This window comes from Gordionus sp. m RMFG-2023, chromosome 1 (genome assembly GCF_954871325.1).
Source record: "Gordionus sp. m RMFG-2023 chromosome 1, tfGorSpeb1-WG-v2, whole genome shotgun sequence".
Classification (NCBI taxonomy): domain Eukaryota; kingdom Metazoa; phylum Nematomorpha; class Gordioida; order Chordodea; family Parachordodidae; genus Gordionus; species Gordionus sp. m RMFG-2023.
Window position 1 is genome coordinate 11682200 of NC_088775.1, and position 18994 is coordinate 11701193.

The following is an 18994-nucleotide window of genomic DNA, read 5'->3' on the forward strand; positions in this document are numbered from 1 at the left end:
AAGTCCTTTCATGTAAATCTTCCAGGTGTTCTTAATACCACTACTATCAATCGTCATTTTTCCTTTCATATTTTTCAAACACTTTACACCTATCACATCCTGCCTCTTTTTTGACATCTGTTTTGCCATTCTAACCATATTTTCCAATTCCATCAGCGCATTTCATTTCTTTAGCAAACTCGTGTCTTTTTTCTTCTTGAGCCTTCGCTATTAATTTCTTAGCATTTCTTTTAGCCATCTTGTAAATATCATTATCACTATTTTCTTTGCTATTATACCATACTTTGAAACACCTCCGTTTCTCATCCACGGCTTTCGCTACCTCTGGGCTCCACCACCAAGTCTCCTTATGTCTAGGCGGCCCTTTTGTCCATCCACATACCTCCTCAGTTGTCATTACCCAAGCTTTCTTCATGGCTTCCCACTTGTCATTCACCCCAGATGCTTGTGCCACCTCCGCCTCCCTAATCGCCAATGCCATATTGAATTGACGTCTAGCATTCTCCTCCTTCAATTTCCAAACCTTCAGCCTTGGGACAAACTTTCTTTTAGTGACCCTGGCACCTTTAAGAGTGAGATCTCCTACAACTAGTCGATGCTGATTTATACATTCCTCTCCCGGTATCACTTTCACATTTTTTATTATACATCGATCACATCTCCTTAATAACAAGTAATCCACAACACTTTTGGTACTTACTACCCGACTTATAAGTCACCAGCTTCTCTGATTCTTTCTTAAACATTGTATTACAAACAATCATATCCATAGCATCACTAAATTCTAAAATCCTCTCTCCTTCCAAATTTCTCATGCCATAACTGAACCCTCCATGTACTCCTTCATAACCCTCACTACTCGCTCCCACATGTCCATTCAGATCGCCAGCCAGGATAATCCCCTCTTCATTTGCCAGTCTCGATGTCACCCCCAATAGACTGTCCCAAAATACATCTTTCTCTTCTTCACTTCTTCCAACCTGAGGAACATATGCCGAGATCATATTATATAGCTTTCTACCAATAATCATCTTGATAACCATTATCTGGTTGTCTAGCCTTCTCACTTCGACTACTTTGTCTACCAATTTCTCCGCAACCAATACCCCAACTCCAGCCTTACCATCATTACCTCCTTGCCAAAAGAATTTATACTTTTCGCTAGTCTTGCCAATCATTCTGGTCCCATTTCCTTTCCATCTAGTCTCCTGTATGCAGCACACATCTATATGTCTTCTGTGCAATACATCGACGCGACTTCTCCCGCTCTTCCCGTCATACTCCCAACATTCCATGTCGCGACCCTAACTCGATCACCCGTAAACTGGTTTCTCCACTTTTTATTAGGTCGTTTATGGCCGTCATAGGTTTCATTTTCATGAATAGTGGTTCCACCAGGTTTCCCATCCTTCTTTTTGTCGTAGGCGGATGAGGAGGCCCACGGGGTACTTTGGGCTGTACCCCGCCCATGCTTTGTTGTAACCATAGGGAAATTTTTGTAGCATGGTTTTTACAATCGGATGCCCTTCCTGACATCAACCTCTTTAAGTGGTTTTTACACCCCGTCGAGGAGACGGTGATCCTATTCTAGACCCAGATCACAGGGAACCTTTTAGACCTCCATTTGCCGCCAAAAGACGTTGCCACTCCCCCGCCACGATGAGGCTGAAGGTAGGTTTAAGGAAAAGCGTTATTAAAGGATTATAAAATCGAATAATTACTGAATGAAAATTTTGTTAATAGAAAATTTATATATACAAAAATTCGTATTCAGAGTTAGATGGTAAAAAATGTCTTCCAACCACACTTCCCCCTTTCCTGGTCTTTATATCTTTGCTTGGACTCTGTTAAACGTGCTGGTTTATCATTTAAAAAATTGAAGTCAGTGGTGTAGCCAAAAGGCTCTGATTTTTTTTGATGGGCTCCAATTGGCGAATTTGGAATGTCAGGGCTATTTCTGGCGCCCTTCGATCACATATTTTTAGAGCGACTTTAATTTTGGCAAATTTAAGCCATCTTTTTTCCTAATAATACTTTCTCGTTAAGCTTCGGTTAAATTTTTAAAATGATAGAGGGTTAAACTTGTTTTAAAAAATTTCATGAGTAACTTTTTCTATATATTGAATATATTATTGGAGAGTTATTTTTAATAGTTAAATTTACTACCACAAAATTTTTTAATACACTTCCAATTTTTAAAATTCTAAATAGGAATCAAGTTATATGAGTCTTTTCTTACACATTAAAAAAATGGCGTCAAACAGATAGGTGGTTTTAAAAAAGGCTCGCCTTAAAAATTGATTAATAGGGAAAAAGTTTTAAAATAATCATAATTCCGCAATAAATTTAGCTATATGATATGAATTTTTTCCATTAATCACCATTTTAATTAGGGATGGATCGATAAAACCTGGCGACAGGCTGCTTTTTATAGATAACCTAAATCTCGAAAACACGACACTCACCGAAATGATCAGCTTGATTAAACATTACAACCAAGATGCCATATTCACGTTCGCTTACGATACCCTGTTCTACGGTCATTTTTACGATTTTATTATATTATTATTAATCCTAATGAACGAACTTAAATATTTATATTCTGGGATTAAGTGCCCATTCATTCGTTGCAATCTTTAAAGCGAATCACGATAAAAAAAATACTATGGCTTGTGCCTTACTTCATCATAATCTTTGTTTTATTTCTAATAAACCATTCTAGTAAGAAATTTCCTTATTTTTTTTAGTTCAGGAATCACATTATATTCAGACAGATTACTTTGAATCTAAAAAGAGAATAAGATGGGGAAGAACAAACAGTAAACATTTCTTTTATTTTTTAAAAATTATATATATTTAAAATAATATGTAAACTATTTGTAAAATAAAATTTATATTAAAACTATATTAAATAAAATAATAATTAAACATTTAATTAGGTATGATCAACGGGGCTTATAGCCCCATGTATGGATATGCAATAAGACCGGTAGATTTCAGTTGATATTCTCAGTCGAAGGTTGAAGCCTTCTTTTAGGTCATCTGTAATTAAGCGAACCTTTGCCCTATTGTTTTGAATAATTTTAGGGGTTGGGGTCCAAATGATCCACAGGTATCTGAGACTACCGGAACAAACAAAACATTATTAAGGTTGCTATATTTGCTTGTTTTTGTGTTTTCGGCTTTCGTGATAGAGTTGGGAGAAAAAGATCTGGCAAAACGATCCACGCAAGTATAATCCCTGGCGAGAGGTAGACCTTGGTTCCAAGGGGCTAGCGTCATACTAATATCATCTGGTCTGGTTTGATTGTCGGGGCTGAGGCCGGATGGTTCCAGGGTGGAGGGAATATGGATTTCAAGGTTCTGTTGATGATTGAATTGATAGCATGGTGTCTGGGTAATCTGCCTTTTAAGAAACGACAGTGTAGGGGGTGGTGTCCAAGACTATCGATGTGGGTTTCACATAGGACGCATGATGTAGGTGTTACGATTTCACATCCTAAGCGAAGGCCAATGGCTATTCTGAGTTCTTCATTGGTTAATAACAAGCAAGCCTAGATTAGAACTAGGTACAGTTTCTAACCATTCATATCCTAGATGGCATATGGGTGATGTTGAAATTATTGGATCTGGCAGAGGGTTCATATTATTATCATTATGTATAATTGGGTTAGGGTTTTGGTGGAGAAAGAGCGATGGAAATTTTCTTTGAGCTTTGAAGTGTAAGTAATCAACGCAATGCTCTATCAATGGAAAGTTCCAGTCTCTTTGCTTTAGGGAATCTGGATATGAGCGATTTGGGGCATTTTTGCTCCAGAGCTCTAGTGCTGCCGTTCGATGTGGGTCGATATTCAAGTCTCCCAGTGTGTGTCGAAATTTAGCCATTGAGGATAGAAAAGCTGCTTAGGGATATAGGGGATTGTATGCCTATACCGCCTAGCTTTGGTGAAAGAGCGGCTTGCATCCAGGAGGATGATGAAAATTTGATATTTAATATGGATTCGAGAGTATTTTTTAAGTGAACTTCGAGGTCCAATAATGCCTCAGGGAAGGTGAAAATTGTAGATGAACGAAAGGCGTGTAAAATTTTTGGAATGAATAAAAAAAATTTCAGTAAATAGAAAGCCTGGTGTGCGGGTAAATATTTTAGAATATTTTTCATTCTATTAAATTTAGCAAGGAATTCATCTCTAAAATGAAATATAGCTTTTCCCCCTCCAATAGGTGAACCTAAATGGGTAAAGTTGGCTTTGTCCACTAAAATAAAATTTTCGGGTGGGTAGTCCGATTCAGAAGGGGAATAAAATTCACACTTATGAGGGTTTAGTGAAAGTCCTGTAATAGGAGCTAAGTGATTTATAATTGATGGAATTTTTATGATTTCGTTATAAGGGCCTGCTAGTATGCCATCGTCCAGGTACCATACATTTAATTGATCACAATTGGAAGAGATTTCTTTTATAATTAATTGGATGCCTTTGCAGAATAATGCCGGACCTAAAGGGTCTCCTTGTTGGATGCCCTGTTTAGAGAGAATAATAGAATCATTAAATTTTAAATAGGTGGGTTGATTGTAACATGCAACGATGTATGTTGTATAATCTGGGAAAGTTTCACAAAAGGAAGGTATAAAATGTTCCCTACTAAGTGAGTTGAAGGCATTATGTAGGTCGATTTTGAGAATGCATTGATTATGTGTATTATGGAGAATGACACGTGTCGAGTGGGATGCAGCCTCACATCCTCCACGAACATTAAAACCAAGCTGGTTTGGTTGTAGTAGATTGGATAGGTTAGATTTTATACGGGAGCAAATTATTTTGGAAATGATTCGCCGGAAAAGTGACCCTATTGCAATAGGCCTGATGTCCCCATTGGTTTTATTTAAGGATATTAAGCGGGCTCCAAAAATGATAGGCTGAATGAGATTAGGTATATTATTATAAAAGATATGATTAATCAATATGGTGAATTGTATAAGTATGTTTTGATATAGGGGTATAGTTGGTTTAATTATATCTTGGAGATAAATGGCTCGAAAGCCATCGATGCCTCTTGAAGAATCTTAGTATAAATCTTTTTATACTTTTATAAATCTTTTTATGCTAGGAGTCGGAATGCTTTACACTAAAAAAATTATCAAGACTCATAATAATAAATAAATAAAAAGACAGCCTAGTAAAATTATTCAGCCCAGTCAAATTATTAAATAATCTAAAATACTGATCACTTGATCTAAACTAGAAACCTAGGTATTTTAATTTTTTTAAAAAAATCCGGGCCGGGCCAAAAAATTTTTAAAAACTAATCCTGGTTGGGCCTGGCCGTGTATGGAACCTCTTCAGATCTGTGATCTAAGCAACAAATACATAATTGTTATCAATCTAAGATTCAGAATATTTTCTTCTCGCATAGGGTTAATTTTCAAAGAACATGATGACTTTTTTGAAAATTAACCTCGTGTCATGTCATTATTTATTAATTAGCAATAAAAAAGGTACTGTATACTATATTATATTTTTTATAATAAAACTAATGTCTTATATAATATAATGAATAAGATATAGGTTTAAAATATAAATATTTTAATTTTATAAACTAAATCATCGCAAAACACAGATAAAATAACGAATAACAAAAGTATTATCTTGGAAATCGAGAAACCAATCGGTGTTGCTCTTGGAATTATCTTGTTCTCTAACTCTAACAAGCGCAGAGTTAAGCAACATCTAAGAATCAGGAAAATTAAACCAGCTAGCATAGCTGACCGGTAAAAGTCTATAATTAATTTTTTTTATATATAATTTGAAATCAAAGCAGGCTAGATGTTTAGCCTTGATACAAATAATCCGATTTTTTAAAAATAAAATTTTGAAGAACCGAAAAATAGGATTTGAAGACCCAAGCCTGGGCCAATTTTTTTTTGAACGCATATTTGCTTATTCCCTTTTAAATACAAAATACAACTAAAAATTATTTTGAATAGCCTAACTTTAAAACTCATGGTTTGGTCCTGACGTAAAATGACTAATCAGGCCGGGTCAAATTTATTTTCTTAAAACACTATTTTTTTTTGTTTTAGCTCTTTTTATAAATTCTAATTGATAAAAGTTGGTCATCCAAAATATAAATATTTATTTAAATTTTGAAGATATTAGTAAAATTATAGGTTATGACGGGTATATTATAAGATTTGATATATATTTAAATAATCCACTCATATAAGGTTCGAAACAATAATTATAGAAATATTAGAGACCTGAAGTCATAAACCTAGAACACGTCCTGATTGGTATCCCTCCGGGAGTAAATACTCCTATTATTTTACAAAACTCTTGCTGAGTTTTCGGAAATAATTTTAAATATCGTTAATTTGCTCATATTATCAATATCAATTAACCTTTCAAAAAAATTGCAAAATTGTTAAAAAAAATAAGAGCCGGGAGGGAAAATGACTTAGATTTTTAAATCTGTACGTCTAAAAATTGGTCTCCACACTGTAGGTCTCTGAAATATATATTAAGTCTAAGATAATTTTTAAAAGAACTAATCCTACCATTTTATTTTTCATAAAATGCATCAAATACCCGAAAAAACTCCTTTAAGGGTATTCGTACGTTAGAAAGAAAGTAAAAAAAAGAGAGAAAGAATGAAAGAAAGCAAAACATTTTATATTTAATTTAATTAGATGTGGAGTTTTATGCATCAACGATATAATTTTGAGCATCGATGACATGAACACAGCAGGCATGTCTACCCTGGAGGCTCAAAGATTGCTGAAATACAATATGAACAAAAATAGGCAAACTATGAAATTGATTATCTACAAAAACGTGACCAATCATTTAGGAGACTCCAACAACACGGCCAAATTTTCTTGCCATTCCATCAAATGCAACGGAAACGGGAGACGACATATCGAGGATATGCGCGCCGATGACGGGGAAGATAAGAACGCCGTCATAGAAAGACGTATGTGTATAAATCCAATTTGCATTGCTGGGCTTATCAGTTGGGCCTGCATTTATTTTCGATGAGTGGAAATGCCTACAATTCTTCATACAGTGGATTAATTATTTTCCTAAAAAGAATATGCATAAATTAGTTTATAATGTGGAAATATATAATAGAAGAAAAATACATTCTTTTTTATATAACTTAACAATATTCTTTGCTACCTATTGTTATTGTAATTTAGGTTCCTCCAATAGCTCGCAAACATCGTTAAGCAGCTTTGAAGAATCCGAATGTAACGATTTTCACCATAAAAATTTGCGCCATACTAAAAAAGGATGTCACGATGATACATTATTGAACTATGAAAGTAAAAAAAAATTATTATATTTTAACTCATGTGGTTTCTTTTTTTATATTAGGTCAAAGTTCGACACTTTCCTCCGACAAATTTTTTAATAATCATATTTCACACATCGAAAATATCGAAATAATTATCAAATTTGATTCTCATGGATTGGGAATAGCTTTACAAGTACCTTTTTTTCCTCTTCTAAAAAAAATCACATATTTATATACACCTACATACATATGATAGAGTTAGGCACCATTAACCTGTCCACGTTCCCACCACATAAAGTTAAAACAGGTCCGTTTATAACACGGACCGGACCGAACTGTGACCTTATTTTAAAATTTAAATTTTTTTCCTGGCCTTATTGAGAAGGTCTCATTTGCGCAAATATTTAAATGTATAAATTATATATATTTATATTTACATGTTAAAATTTCAGAATAAGATGTATAACGACATCACCGGAAATTATTTCACCTTCATAAGCAATATAGATCCGCTCAGTGTGTCCGAGAGGTATTTTTAAAAAAAGTTTATGCATATAATATTAATACCGTGGCCTATTTCTTATTGATTTTTGTAATTGAGCATTCTACTACACATTTTTTTTTCTTGATCTAAATATTCTATAATGATATTCAAATAAATATTTAGAAATTTCTGAAAAGAAAAATGGCGAGCAAGGATGCCGAACATAAAATAATTGTGGTTTTTTTTAAACTAAATCAAATAACTAGAACCAAATTTTGATCTTATTTTAAAGTTTTGTTATATAACTTTTGTCAGATTCTAACATATTAATAGGCTTAACATATTTTACTTAAATTGACCACCTAAATATCTAGTTTTACTAAAAATTATTATTTCCACTTTCTATTTGTAAAAAATAAAAATGTCACAACAACGCAGGAGCGGCGTTTTACAAGTCGGTGACAAGATTATAGAAGTTAACAGACGAAAAATCGATAATGTACCTGCTCAAAAGGTGGCAGAATGGATCACTAATTCATCAAAAGTATATGATAACAGTCACATGAAGCTTTGTCGACTCAAGATTGAATTCAAAGTTTTAGAGTCTATAACACTTACATCAGGAGTTTTCGTTGTCCAGATTGCCAAGAGACTCAATTCAGACATAGGATTGAAATTAATGAGTTTATTAAATGATATCTTTTCATTATAAACTTTATAAACGTTTATTTCAGGTCCATTTTCTAGGAAATTTGGTGAACCTTTGGTTATATCAGAAGTCAAAAGAGCAAGTCCTGCCTATAGGTTAAATAATATAATAATATAGTATAAATTAATTTTTAACAATTTCACACTATACTATATAATTAAATATTGTTTTTTCAATAGGTCTGGAGTAATTAAGGTAGGAGATAAATGTCTAGAAATTAATGGGAATGACGTCACTAATCATACCTTAAAAGATGCTACCGAGTTGTTAAATACGCAAGATAGCTTGACGAGGCTCAAAATAGTCAAATCGCAGGCTTTAGTAGGTATACATAATATTTTTAATTATAATTATATTCAAATTGTTTATTTTTGAATAATGCAAATTAATTATTTTTTAAAAAATATATAAATATATATTATATTTATCTTAGAATCTGAAGATCTGGATGATGAGTTTGTAATGTACGATGAGAGGGACCTGATTTACAAAAACAAAATAGAAAATTCTCTTTATTCTACTAACGATATTTTCAACAACTCTGTGTCCATTGATACAACAAAATCAAATGGGATCATCAAAAGGTTAGTATTATGACATAATATATCCGTATATGAAAAATTCAATATGGAAGCAAAATAGATGGACACATGTTCGATCTTTATAGTTATTTTTAAAATGAAGGTATCACTGCGTGTATACTAAATAAAGGCATGACGGGGTAAGGAGTTTATACCAAATAATTAGTTTAATACCAAATGATTAGAGTTCAGGGTTCTTTAGCATGGTGGTGGAGGGGGCTGCGATGCCATTACGTCAATAAAATTTTAGATGGTAACAAGGGGGAGGGTATCCAATTAATCAACACAAATGGTCAGTATGCATTCTATATTTTAGTCATTAACGTCCTAGAAGAAACATAATTAATATAATAACAGACAATATTTAATAATGATTGTATCACGTGTCTCTTCTGCCAGAATTTTGAGTGGGCAGAGATTTTATGCAACCCATTATCGGTGATTAAGACTCATTTTTATAATTAATTCATGTTCTAGGTAAATAAAATTGGCTACCAATTTTCTTAAGTGTTTAAAGAATGTTATCTAATAAAGATTGGTTATTAATCTTAGTCTAATTTGGACATTAGCATTTATAATAATACGAATTCCCTATGTCGGCGATAAAAATTCGTAGCAAATTTTATTCCGCTAGGAAGCAGTATTTTAAAAAAATGGAAAAAAAGATTTTATATTATTTAAATGACAAACAATCTTTCCCACGATTATTTGAAAATATTATAAAATGATTTCGAAGATAAAATATTGCTTATATTGTTGCAAAGAAAAGTGTAAAGAACTCACCCGCAAAATCCGCGGCGCGTGTTGGCCCAAGCTAATTTTATGCAGATATAAAGGCCCTCGGGTTTCAAAAATAGATTTTTGCGTTACGCCTCTGATATAATGATAATCAGCCGTAGTTACATAATGATCAGTCATTATTGAAATTTTATTCTTAATTAGTGACATTGAACGGGCTCGAGCCGGTTTTAAAACGGCTAACTTAATATTTTGGCTAGAAAATATTGCCTATGACTCGAGATTACGCTAAACCTTTGTTCCACCTATCAAAATCTTCAAGTTTGTGTAATATTTTTAGGGAAAAAATGTTGAGTTAGCCGTTTTGCAAAATCGGCTCAAATCGAGCCGTTTAACAACACTATTCGAAATAATAAATATATATATTTACAATAATAAATGAACGCACTCTTTTAATTATGTTTATATAAAATATAATTTCCATTTTACGTCAATCGTGATAAGTTAAAAATTGCGTGAATGATATATTATATTATTTATAATCATTTTTTATAAAAAAAATTTAATCTTTTTTTAAATCAAAAAATAAATCTAAAATAGCCATTATAAAGTGCATATTATATGAAAATAAGTTTTGCATACTTTTAAATTATTTTCAGATTTTTTTTTTACTGATATATTTTCAGAAATACTGATTCTGATAACTATCAATTTCTTAGTTTTTTTTGTAAACTCATCTTATTTTAAATATAAATTTATTTTTTCTAATCCTTTGTTTATATTAGGAAAGTATTTATTTTTTTAAATAAAAAAATTTGATAATTAAGCATAAAAATATTTTTTATCTTCTTCTTTTGAACTTCATTTTAAACGCTGTTAAGTGCGTCGATTTTTAAAAACGGCTAATTCCAATATTTTAGCAAAGAAATGAGATTTTTTCGTAGATGGAAAGTTTGGACATCTATTAAAAAAATCTCGAGGTCTGGGTAAAATTATTTTGGTGGAAATCTTAATTTAAAAGCGATTAAATTGAGCCGTTTAACAAGATTTCATGTCAATTCGGCGATACACTTTTAGCGCGAAACACTTTTTCGCTTTATTTTTAACAGCGAAGACAATATCGCGAAGTCATTACAGTGAAACCCAAATCATGAAGATAATATAGCAAAACTTATATCGCGAAGATATTATGTCGAGTTTAATATCACGGGGTTAATATTGCGATAATTGCAGATAGTGACTATTTTATTTGAAACATTTATTTTTATGATCATAAAAATAGGTACAAGATTGATTCAATGATAGAATTTTTAATTTTCTTTTAGCCTTAATAAATTTATATAATGATTAAAAAAGTATTTGGTTTATAAAATTTATCATTGCAATAAAAAAAATTTTATATCCTGCCCTATGCTTTTCCTCGAGGTTTTATTTTATAAGAATCGCACATATGGTGTCTAGGCTTATTGATTTATTAATCATTGAGTTCATTAGTTAAACCTTGATCCTTATTGGCGAAACTGATATCTGGGTTGCGCCAATATTTATGGTCTCAACTACTAATATTTATAAATTCATCAATCAAGTCACTACCAAAACAGAGTTATTAGACTGTCATTATCGAATTTTTAATGGCGATTCAAAAATAAATAATGTAAGGGATTTCCCTAATTTAAATATTTTTAATCTTATCTATCTTTATAAATATTTTTTGCCTCTATTTACTTAGACATAAAATATTGGTCAAAATTTGATATGAATCTGGATATAAAATTAAGATACAGCTTTAAGCATGAAGTTTGCCAAATTTTGGCTGGCACTAATTCTGAAGCTCAAGCCAATACATATAGATTAGTGCTACAGCATATATTATTTTTTCCCTAAATTACTCAGAATTAAAACTACTTAAAGTAATTTTTATTAAATTACTAAAAGATGATTTTGCTAAGTAAAAATTTTAATTTTCTCAGAATTGAATTTCTTAGAAAATATAGTATATCGCTCAGAAATTTTTACTATTTATTTTTATTAGCAAAATCTGCTATGATTTTTAAATAATCTGAGTTTAGCAAAAATTCTTAGCTTTCAATATTTTTTATCTTGATTCAAAAAATTTATAAGCATTTCAGAATATCCACTAAAATTCACTTTTAATGATATAAAGCCCATTTTTTAAATTTATGTTATGGGGTGAAGTATATTTATTGGGGTAACAACTTGAACCAAAATGTCCTCTCCGTATTTACAACCATGAGTGAGAGAGACCAAAAAGAAATTAGCTAATTTATTTTCTATCACATCAGATATATGTTGCATGCTTACTTAATAGACAATAAGTAACAAAATATCCTTAAAACATTTCGCATTTATGATTTAAAGAACTTTGGTAAGTAGATTGATATTGAATATGTTTTTTTCCTTTAAATAAATGAATTCGCAATATAATTACTGTTTCACGCCAATGCGCTCGTGATAATAACTTAGCGCAAATACATTCGGAAAATTTGCTATAAAGGGTTCGCGACAAATGTGTTGCTAAATGTATTCGCGTAAGGCTTCGAGGAAATAAATTCACGATAATGGATATATTGTCTTCGCTATAAATATTTCGCGGAATTGGTTTCGCGATGTTACATTCGCGGTAAACGACATTGGTGATAAAAGTTTCACGAAAAAGTGTTTCGATAAAGGTACACTGAATTGACCTGGTACGGTTTAACAGCATTACTTCATTTTTTTAGATGTTATATAAAATATATAATATTGAGTATGATAGGTTTTATCTTCGTATATTACTTGGGTTACCTTAGGAAAGACCTACCTTTCTCATAATTTTTGTTTATCATCTCTTGCGTAGATTTAATTATAATATAGGAATGGTATTATTTATAATAGGAATCATACAATAATCAGATGGGTAGGAATTGGCATTTTTAAAAATTTTCAAAATGCTCTAAGACCTCGAGGCGGGTATAGCGCATCTCAACTTATGAAATTTTACACTAAAAAACGGGTCATTCTGCATTCACAGTTAGTGTGTATTTGATGTGAAGCTAATAAAAATTAATAATTTATTTTGTATTTTATATACTGAGAATTCGCGCTAACTAACTATGAATGCATAGTCATACATGTAAAAACATTATTAAATGAAGCGCTTTAAAACTTAAAAATATTGTATAAATCACAACTCATCAGTCTTTTTGTATATTATTGGGTATAAATGATTAATTTACCATTATCTTTTAGCGTTTCCTAAAATAGTGCTAACAGTTTAATATTGTAAACAACATTTCTGATATTCTATTTTCAAAAAAAAAGAAAATTATGTGCTTTTATCTTTTTGAATTGAACATTGTAAGCATAGAATAAATTTTATGAGGATTAAATAGAGAAACAGATGAAAAAGAGTGGAATTGAATTTTTTTTTATCAGTAACCACCAACAAAGGACATAATATCAGCAACCAAAAAAAATTTTTTGAGGAGAAATTTTCAATTAATTTTAATCCCTTTTTTTAAAACCAAGATATGATTGCTTTGATCGATATTGATTATATAAATAATTCTTGTTTCAACCTCAACAAATTAATTATAGATATTAATTCTTCGTCAAAAAATAATAATAAAAATATAATTAGAAATCGTTGAAAAATTATGACATTTCATCATAACAAAAAAAACACGATTTATATATCCAACAAGTCAAAATATTTTGTATTTAATAATGAATGTGTTTTACCATGGGAAGATTGGAATATGACACAAGATTGCCATTGAAATCGAATATGAAGAGGCTATCCCTATTTGAATATTGAGTGGGAATATAGGGGTAAGGTAAAGGGGGGTTTTTCTTTCCTTCTTCTTTCTTCCTTCCTTCCTTCCTTCCTTCCTTCCTTCCTTCCTTCCTTCCTTCCTTCCTTCCTTCCTTCCTTCCTTCCTTCCTTCCTTCCTTCCTTCCTTCCTTCCTTTTATATTTCTTTCTAAAATTAAGAGATAGAAGGCAGCCTAGGAATGATTTTTAGTAAATACATAATTTTTTTAAAATAATGAAACCGTTCCTAAATAAGAATTTGTTTCAAGACAACTCTTTCATTCCGTTAGATACAATGAAAAGAAAAATAGATAGCAAAAGAAAATTGTATTGTTTCGACTATCGAAGATTTCTTTATAAATTCAATCCCTTATCTTCCTAAACTATGATAGTTGTAGGGGTTTAGTAGCCAAATTTGTTAGAGATTTAAAAATAATAAATAATTCATCAGCTTGTAATAACGTTCAAAATAATTCTAATAGTTTACGATTAATTTATTAATTCTAACGTTAAAAGTATATATAAAGAATATTTATCTACCTTTAACTTTGTTTTAATTTTTTTTAAATAAGAACTAAACTAATTTATTCTTATTTAAAACGAAATTCACATAACTCATGTGTGTTCTATTTAAAACTATAAGATATGATTTCGAAATTTCGTTCACGAAAATTAATTATTAATATTAGTTATTCAACTTGGACCCTTATCCTTAATAACTATAATACGAAATTCGTAACCAACTTAGTAGAGTATAGTAGTGATCTGCATCGGGCCTAATTTTTCAAACCCGACCCGGCCTAATTTTTTTTAAAACCGAACCCGAAATATTTTTAAGAAAATTTACCGGCCGGGCCCGAACCTATTTAAATATAGAAATAAATTTTTATAATTACTCAAAATAAAAGACATATGTTATATGGAGTCTAGTTCTATGAATAAAACCAAATATTTTTATTTTACATAAAAAATTCAATATAAAATTGATAAATTTAAATATATTTTAAAAAAATTCCAAGACCTGACCCGGCTTATTTAAAAATATTAGGCCCAAGTCTGGCCGGATCGGGTAGAGTATAGTACGAGGTATTACAAAGAACAATTCTTTGTAAAATAATAATGTTCAGGGTGTAGGTCAAATCTATACTATAATTTTTTTTTTTAAAAAATCAATAAATTAAATAAGATAAGAAATCCGTATCACGAATATCAGTTCAGATAAAAATAACGATTTCGGTTGTGTTCGTTAGAAAAAAATTATATCGGTTCGGTTTGAATTTTAAAACCGGTTCTAACCTTTTTGCATTTACAAGCGTATTAAAAAAAATATCAAAATATTATTTATAAGGAGGAAGAATATATTTTATCTGAGAACACATCCTATATGCTAATTTGGGCATCTATCAGCACCGTCAAATACCAAATATGCAAATATATCTAATAATAATTATCGATGTTTATCGGTCAAATTTGATTATTTATCATCTTTAAAAGGGTAAAAATATCAAATCAAACCGGTTTGCAGGTATTTTTTTAGAAGTTCGTATGACGGTTTATATAGCGATTTCGGTTTAGATTTGGTAAATAATAACTACCGGTATTTGAATTTGATTAGGATAATCCATATCATTTTGATGTTATAATTGATATTTCTATTTGTACCGTTATTCATAATCACCTTCCATATATCATGCTATAATATTGCCAAGCCTCTCCCCTCCAGCATCGTATCGGACAAGTCTCCAAATAAATTAAATGTATAATAGTTTCAAAATTATTCTTGATTGTCTTGATGGTTTTAATTTTACCACCCTAAGTAGTGATACGGGGAGCTTCAATCGAATTTTTTTTTAATCTATAATTTTCTTGAGTTTCTATCCTCCCATTATTGACAACTGTTGACGAATAAAAAACCTATGAGTAGTTTGTCAGATGCTAAAAAAAATTCATTTTGGGGATAGCCAAATGTATTCACCAGTACAAGATTGGTTTGTGAGTATAACAGTTATATAAATGCTTCATTATTAAAGGACGTTTTTGATTTTTGTTTTGGAAAACATATAGACATTTTTCAAAAATGTGAATTATTAACATTTGCACTGTATAATTTTTTTAAAAATTATAACATTGGATTCCCAATTAACCCAAAGCAAAAGATTTTGGTACTACCCAAAGTGACTTTTTATTTCTTATCATGTGTCCGCACACCAACGTGCTTTATTTTAGTTATAAGCAATTGAGTATAACATAGGCAAAAATATCATATTTTAAATAAAATATTTTTTTTTGTTTTACATAACATCGAAAAAATCGAACATATTATTTTTAATTTCACGCAAGGACAATCTTGATTTTAATACATCGTAAGATATTTTATTTACAATATAGCTAATTTAGCCAAAAAGATGGAATTAAAAAACCATATCAGATTGACCTTCTCATAAAAATAGAGAAAAGAAGAACAACCCTATAATAGTTATTTTAATAAATATCCTCGAAATTTTGCAGAAATTTAAATGATAATTCGGGAAAATTCCGAATGATATATAAATGTCTAGTAATTTATGAATTCTGAGAGAATTCTTAAAGATTAATAAAATGTTCAGATTAATAGTTTCTTATGAGTCAAAGTTTTACCACCTTCTATTACAAATTACATATATCCCCCCCCCCATCTTAAAGTTAATTCAGGTAATTATATTTCTGGGTAATAAGGATTTATAAAGTTATGCTAAAGTTGATCATGCAAGTCGAACTTTCCCCGCATTTAAGTATGTATTGTCAGTGTATTCTTTTAAAAAATTCCCCTCTGAGTTATAAAATCCCAAATTTGTTTTAAATGGCCTTTATATAGTTTTTTCTTTTGTTTTTATGAATAATTATGTTATATAAACGTATTTATAAGGGATATTTTTGTCATGAGCCATAATTCATAGAATCGATTAATAAATATATATGACTCTTATTTTTATTTACTACAAATAAAGATCTATAGAAAAGATTATTTCCAATATATTTTCTCCAACTACCCATTTTTTTGAACTTTTTATTAAAAAATGAAAGTGATATCTCATAATTTTTTTTATGTAATGAATTATAAGAATGAGATTATTAATTACATTAATTTTAATATGATTCAATCCATTTATTTTTAATATTCACATTGATCTGAGTTTGAAATAAAAAATATTTCTTATAGTTTATAAAACCGTTAAAAACTTGAATTTACCCGTACCAAATTGTAACCAAATTATAGCTAAATAGCTCTAGTTATAAAAAAGTTGGCCATGACTAATAGCCATAGCCAATTTGACATAGATACTCCTAATTTAATAATTAATTTATTTATATAATATAATTTTTTTTAAAAAAGGCGCCATATAGAGTTGTTTAAAGGATTTTGCCCAAACCTTTGTGCAATCTATGATAAAAAAATATTCAGGCTTGCGTAATATTTTTCTGGAAATAAAATATTGAATTAGCCGTTTGAAAAAAATTGGCTCAACTAGAAGCCGTTTAACAATAGGGCTAATTGGGGGCAGGGGGGGGGGGTAATTCTTTGGCCTGATGGTATCCAATAAATGTAATTATTATTTGTATGAAAATAAATTATCTTCCTTCCAGTATATTGCTAAATTAGTATAAATTTAATATTATATTTTAAAAAAAAATTTTAATTTTAAATATAGGCCTAACGTGTCAAAAGAAAATGATAACATTCTATCTCTCTTCGATGGGAAAGGAAATCAAAGTAAACATTCTTCGATTGACGATAACAAAAATAACGAGAAGATGTTTTATCGAAAAATAAGCGAAAATCTTTCTTCAATCGATAGAAGTAAAAAAAATATATTTTTTTTTTATCATTTTCGATCATTATTTATTATTGACGAAGAAAGTCTTTTTTCCTCGAATCCCCCCCCCCATCAGCAACAGAATCAAAGACATCTATACACCCCTTAGGTGATGATAATTTTACCCTTCCACCCCCAATTTCTAATATGTTATCATCAAAACTATGCCCTTCTAATTTTTCATAGATAGTTACCCCACTCCCATTTCAATAAAGATCTTGGTTGAAGTCCTGCATAGAGTAACATAATTGTATGTTAGGCTTTATCCAAAACTCGACGAAAATTGACAAAGTTGGAAAACTTTCACAGATTTCACAAAAATTTAAATAAACGAATTTAAACTTACCACAATTTCCAAAAAAAAAGTAGACATATTTTTTTATTTTTTGATATAAAAAACCAGTTTTCCATTTATTTTAATTAAAATTTTGATTGAATTTTTTATAAATATTTATTTTTGTCAGTTTTGTACATGGCCTCAAAATAAATAAATATTAATATTTTTTTAAATTTAAAAAATGAATATCAAAATGAGGAGAATTTCTATATTATATTTTATATAAGCCAAATCAAATTAATTTCTATAAGAGAGTATTAGTAGTTTTTAGTAAACATTGGTAACTCACCGTAGGGCGTTGGTTGTAATTTTTGAATACACGGGCTTCAAGAAGAAACCTCATAAAAATTTTATTTTTTTTTGGATGGGGGAGAGGGGAGATTTTAGGTTGGCCCCTTTTTAATATAGAATACTTATATAAACAAAACAATATTTTTTAAATAATGCCTAAATATAAGATGAGTATATCATAAATACTTGGTTGAAATAATTTATTTTAATTGAGAATATATATTTATATGTAATAAAAGTTACATTCAAATAAGTAACGATCACAAAATGTAACTTGTTGATAAGGGTTACCGTGTTGTATCATTGAGGTCGCTAGGGAAGGGCATGTTTGGAATATCCCTTTAATTTAATCATAAAATATTTATGTCAGCAATTAAAACTTGTCTGAGAGCTAATACGCCTAAATGCAAGTGATATATAGGGGAGATGGGGAAATAGTGATATCCCGGGGTAGGTAATTTATTTTCAAGATTATTAAAACCTTGGAAACTCTAGGCACCGGAGTTCCTAAAGATCTCTCTATGACAGATGATCTCCTTAGAAATATGTCTATTAAGCATCTACTCCTCCCTTGGATAGCTCCAAACCTATTTCAATTTATTTTAAATATTTATTTAGTATATTTTTTATAGTCCTTTTTAGCCACCTTATTTTAATTTATTCTTTTTTAGAAACAATATATTTTTTATACAATATATGTTTTATTTATATAGAATGTTTTTGTCATATTTTTATCTGACATGTAAAAATCTATATTTCAAACCTTTTAAATTTGAAAATAAAAATATACCTTGATATTTGAAATTTAAAACATAAATGAATTTTAATATGATACTTCAATGGTTCTAAATATGTTTCGCAGAAATATGCTCATATATAGTTTAAAATGCA

The 18994-nt window shown here is 30.1% G+C and overlaps 1 protein-coding gene across 2 annotated transcripts in view; it reads left to right on the top strand.

Moving 5' to 3' along the window:
• LOC135922633 (uncharacterized) overlaps positions 1–18994 on the top strand; it is a 63321-nt gene that overhangs the window by 20014 nt on the left and 24313 nt on the right. For both annotated transcript variants that reach the window (XM_065457051.1, XM_065457052.1), the window contains exons 7-17: positions 2394–2539; positions 5620–5770; positions 6689–6972; positions 7199–7324; positions 7377–7489; positions 7749–7825; positions 8219–8463; positions 8515–8584; positions 8669–8814; positions 8923–9073; positions 17311–17459. In XM_065457051.1, coding sequence (XP_065313123.1) covers positions 2394–2539; positions 5620–5770; positions 6689–6972; positions 7199–7324; positions 7377–7489; positions 7749–7825; positions 8219–8463; positions 8515–8584; positions 8669–8814; positions 8923–9073; positions 17311–17459 — 1658 coding nt within the window. The remainder of the gene's footprint in view (positions 1–2393; positions 2540–5619; positions 5771–6688; positions 6973–7198; positions 7325–7376; positions 7490–7748; positions 7826–8218; positions 8464–8514; positions 8585–8668; positions 8815–8922; positions 9074–17310; positions 17460–18994) is intronic.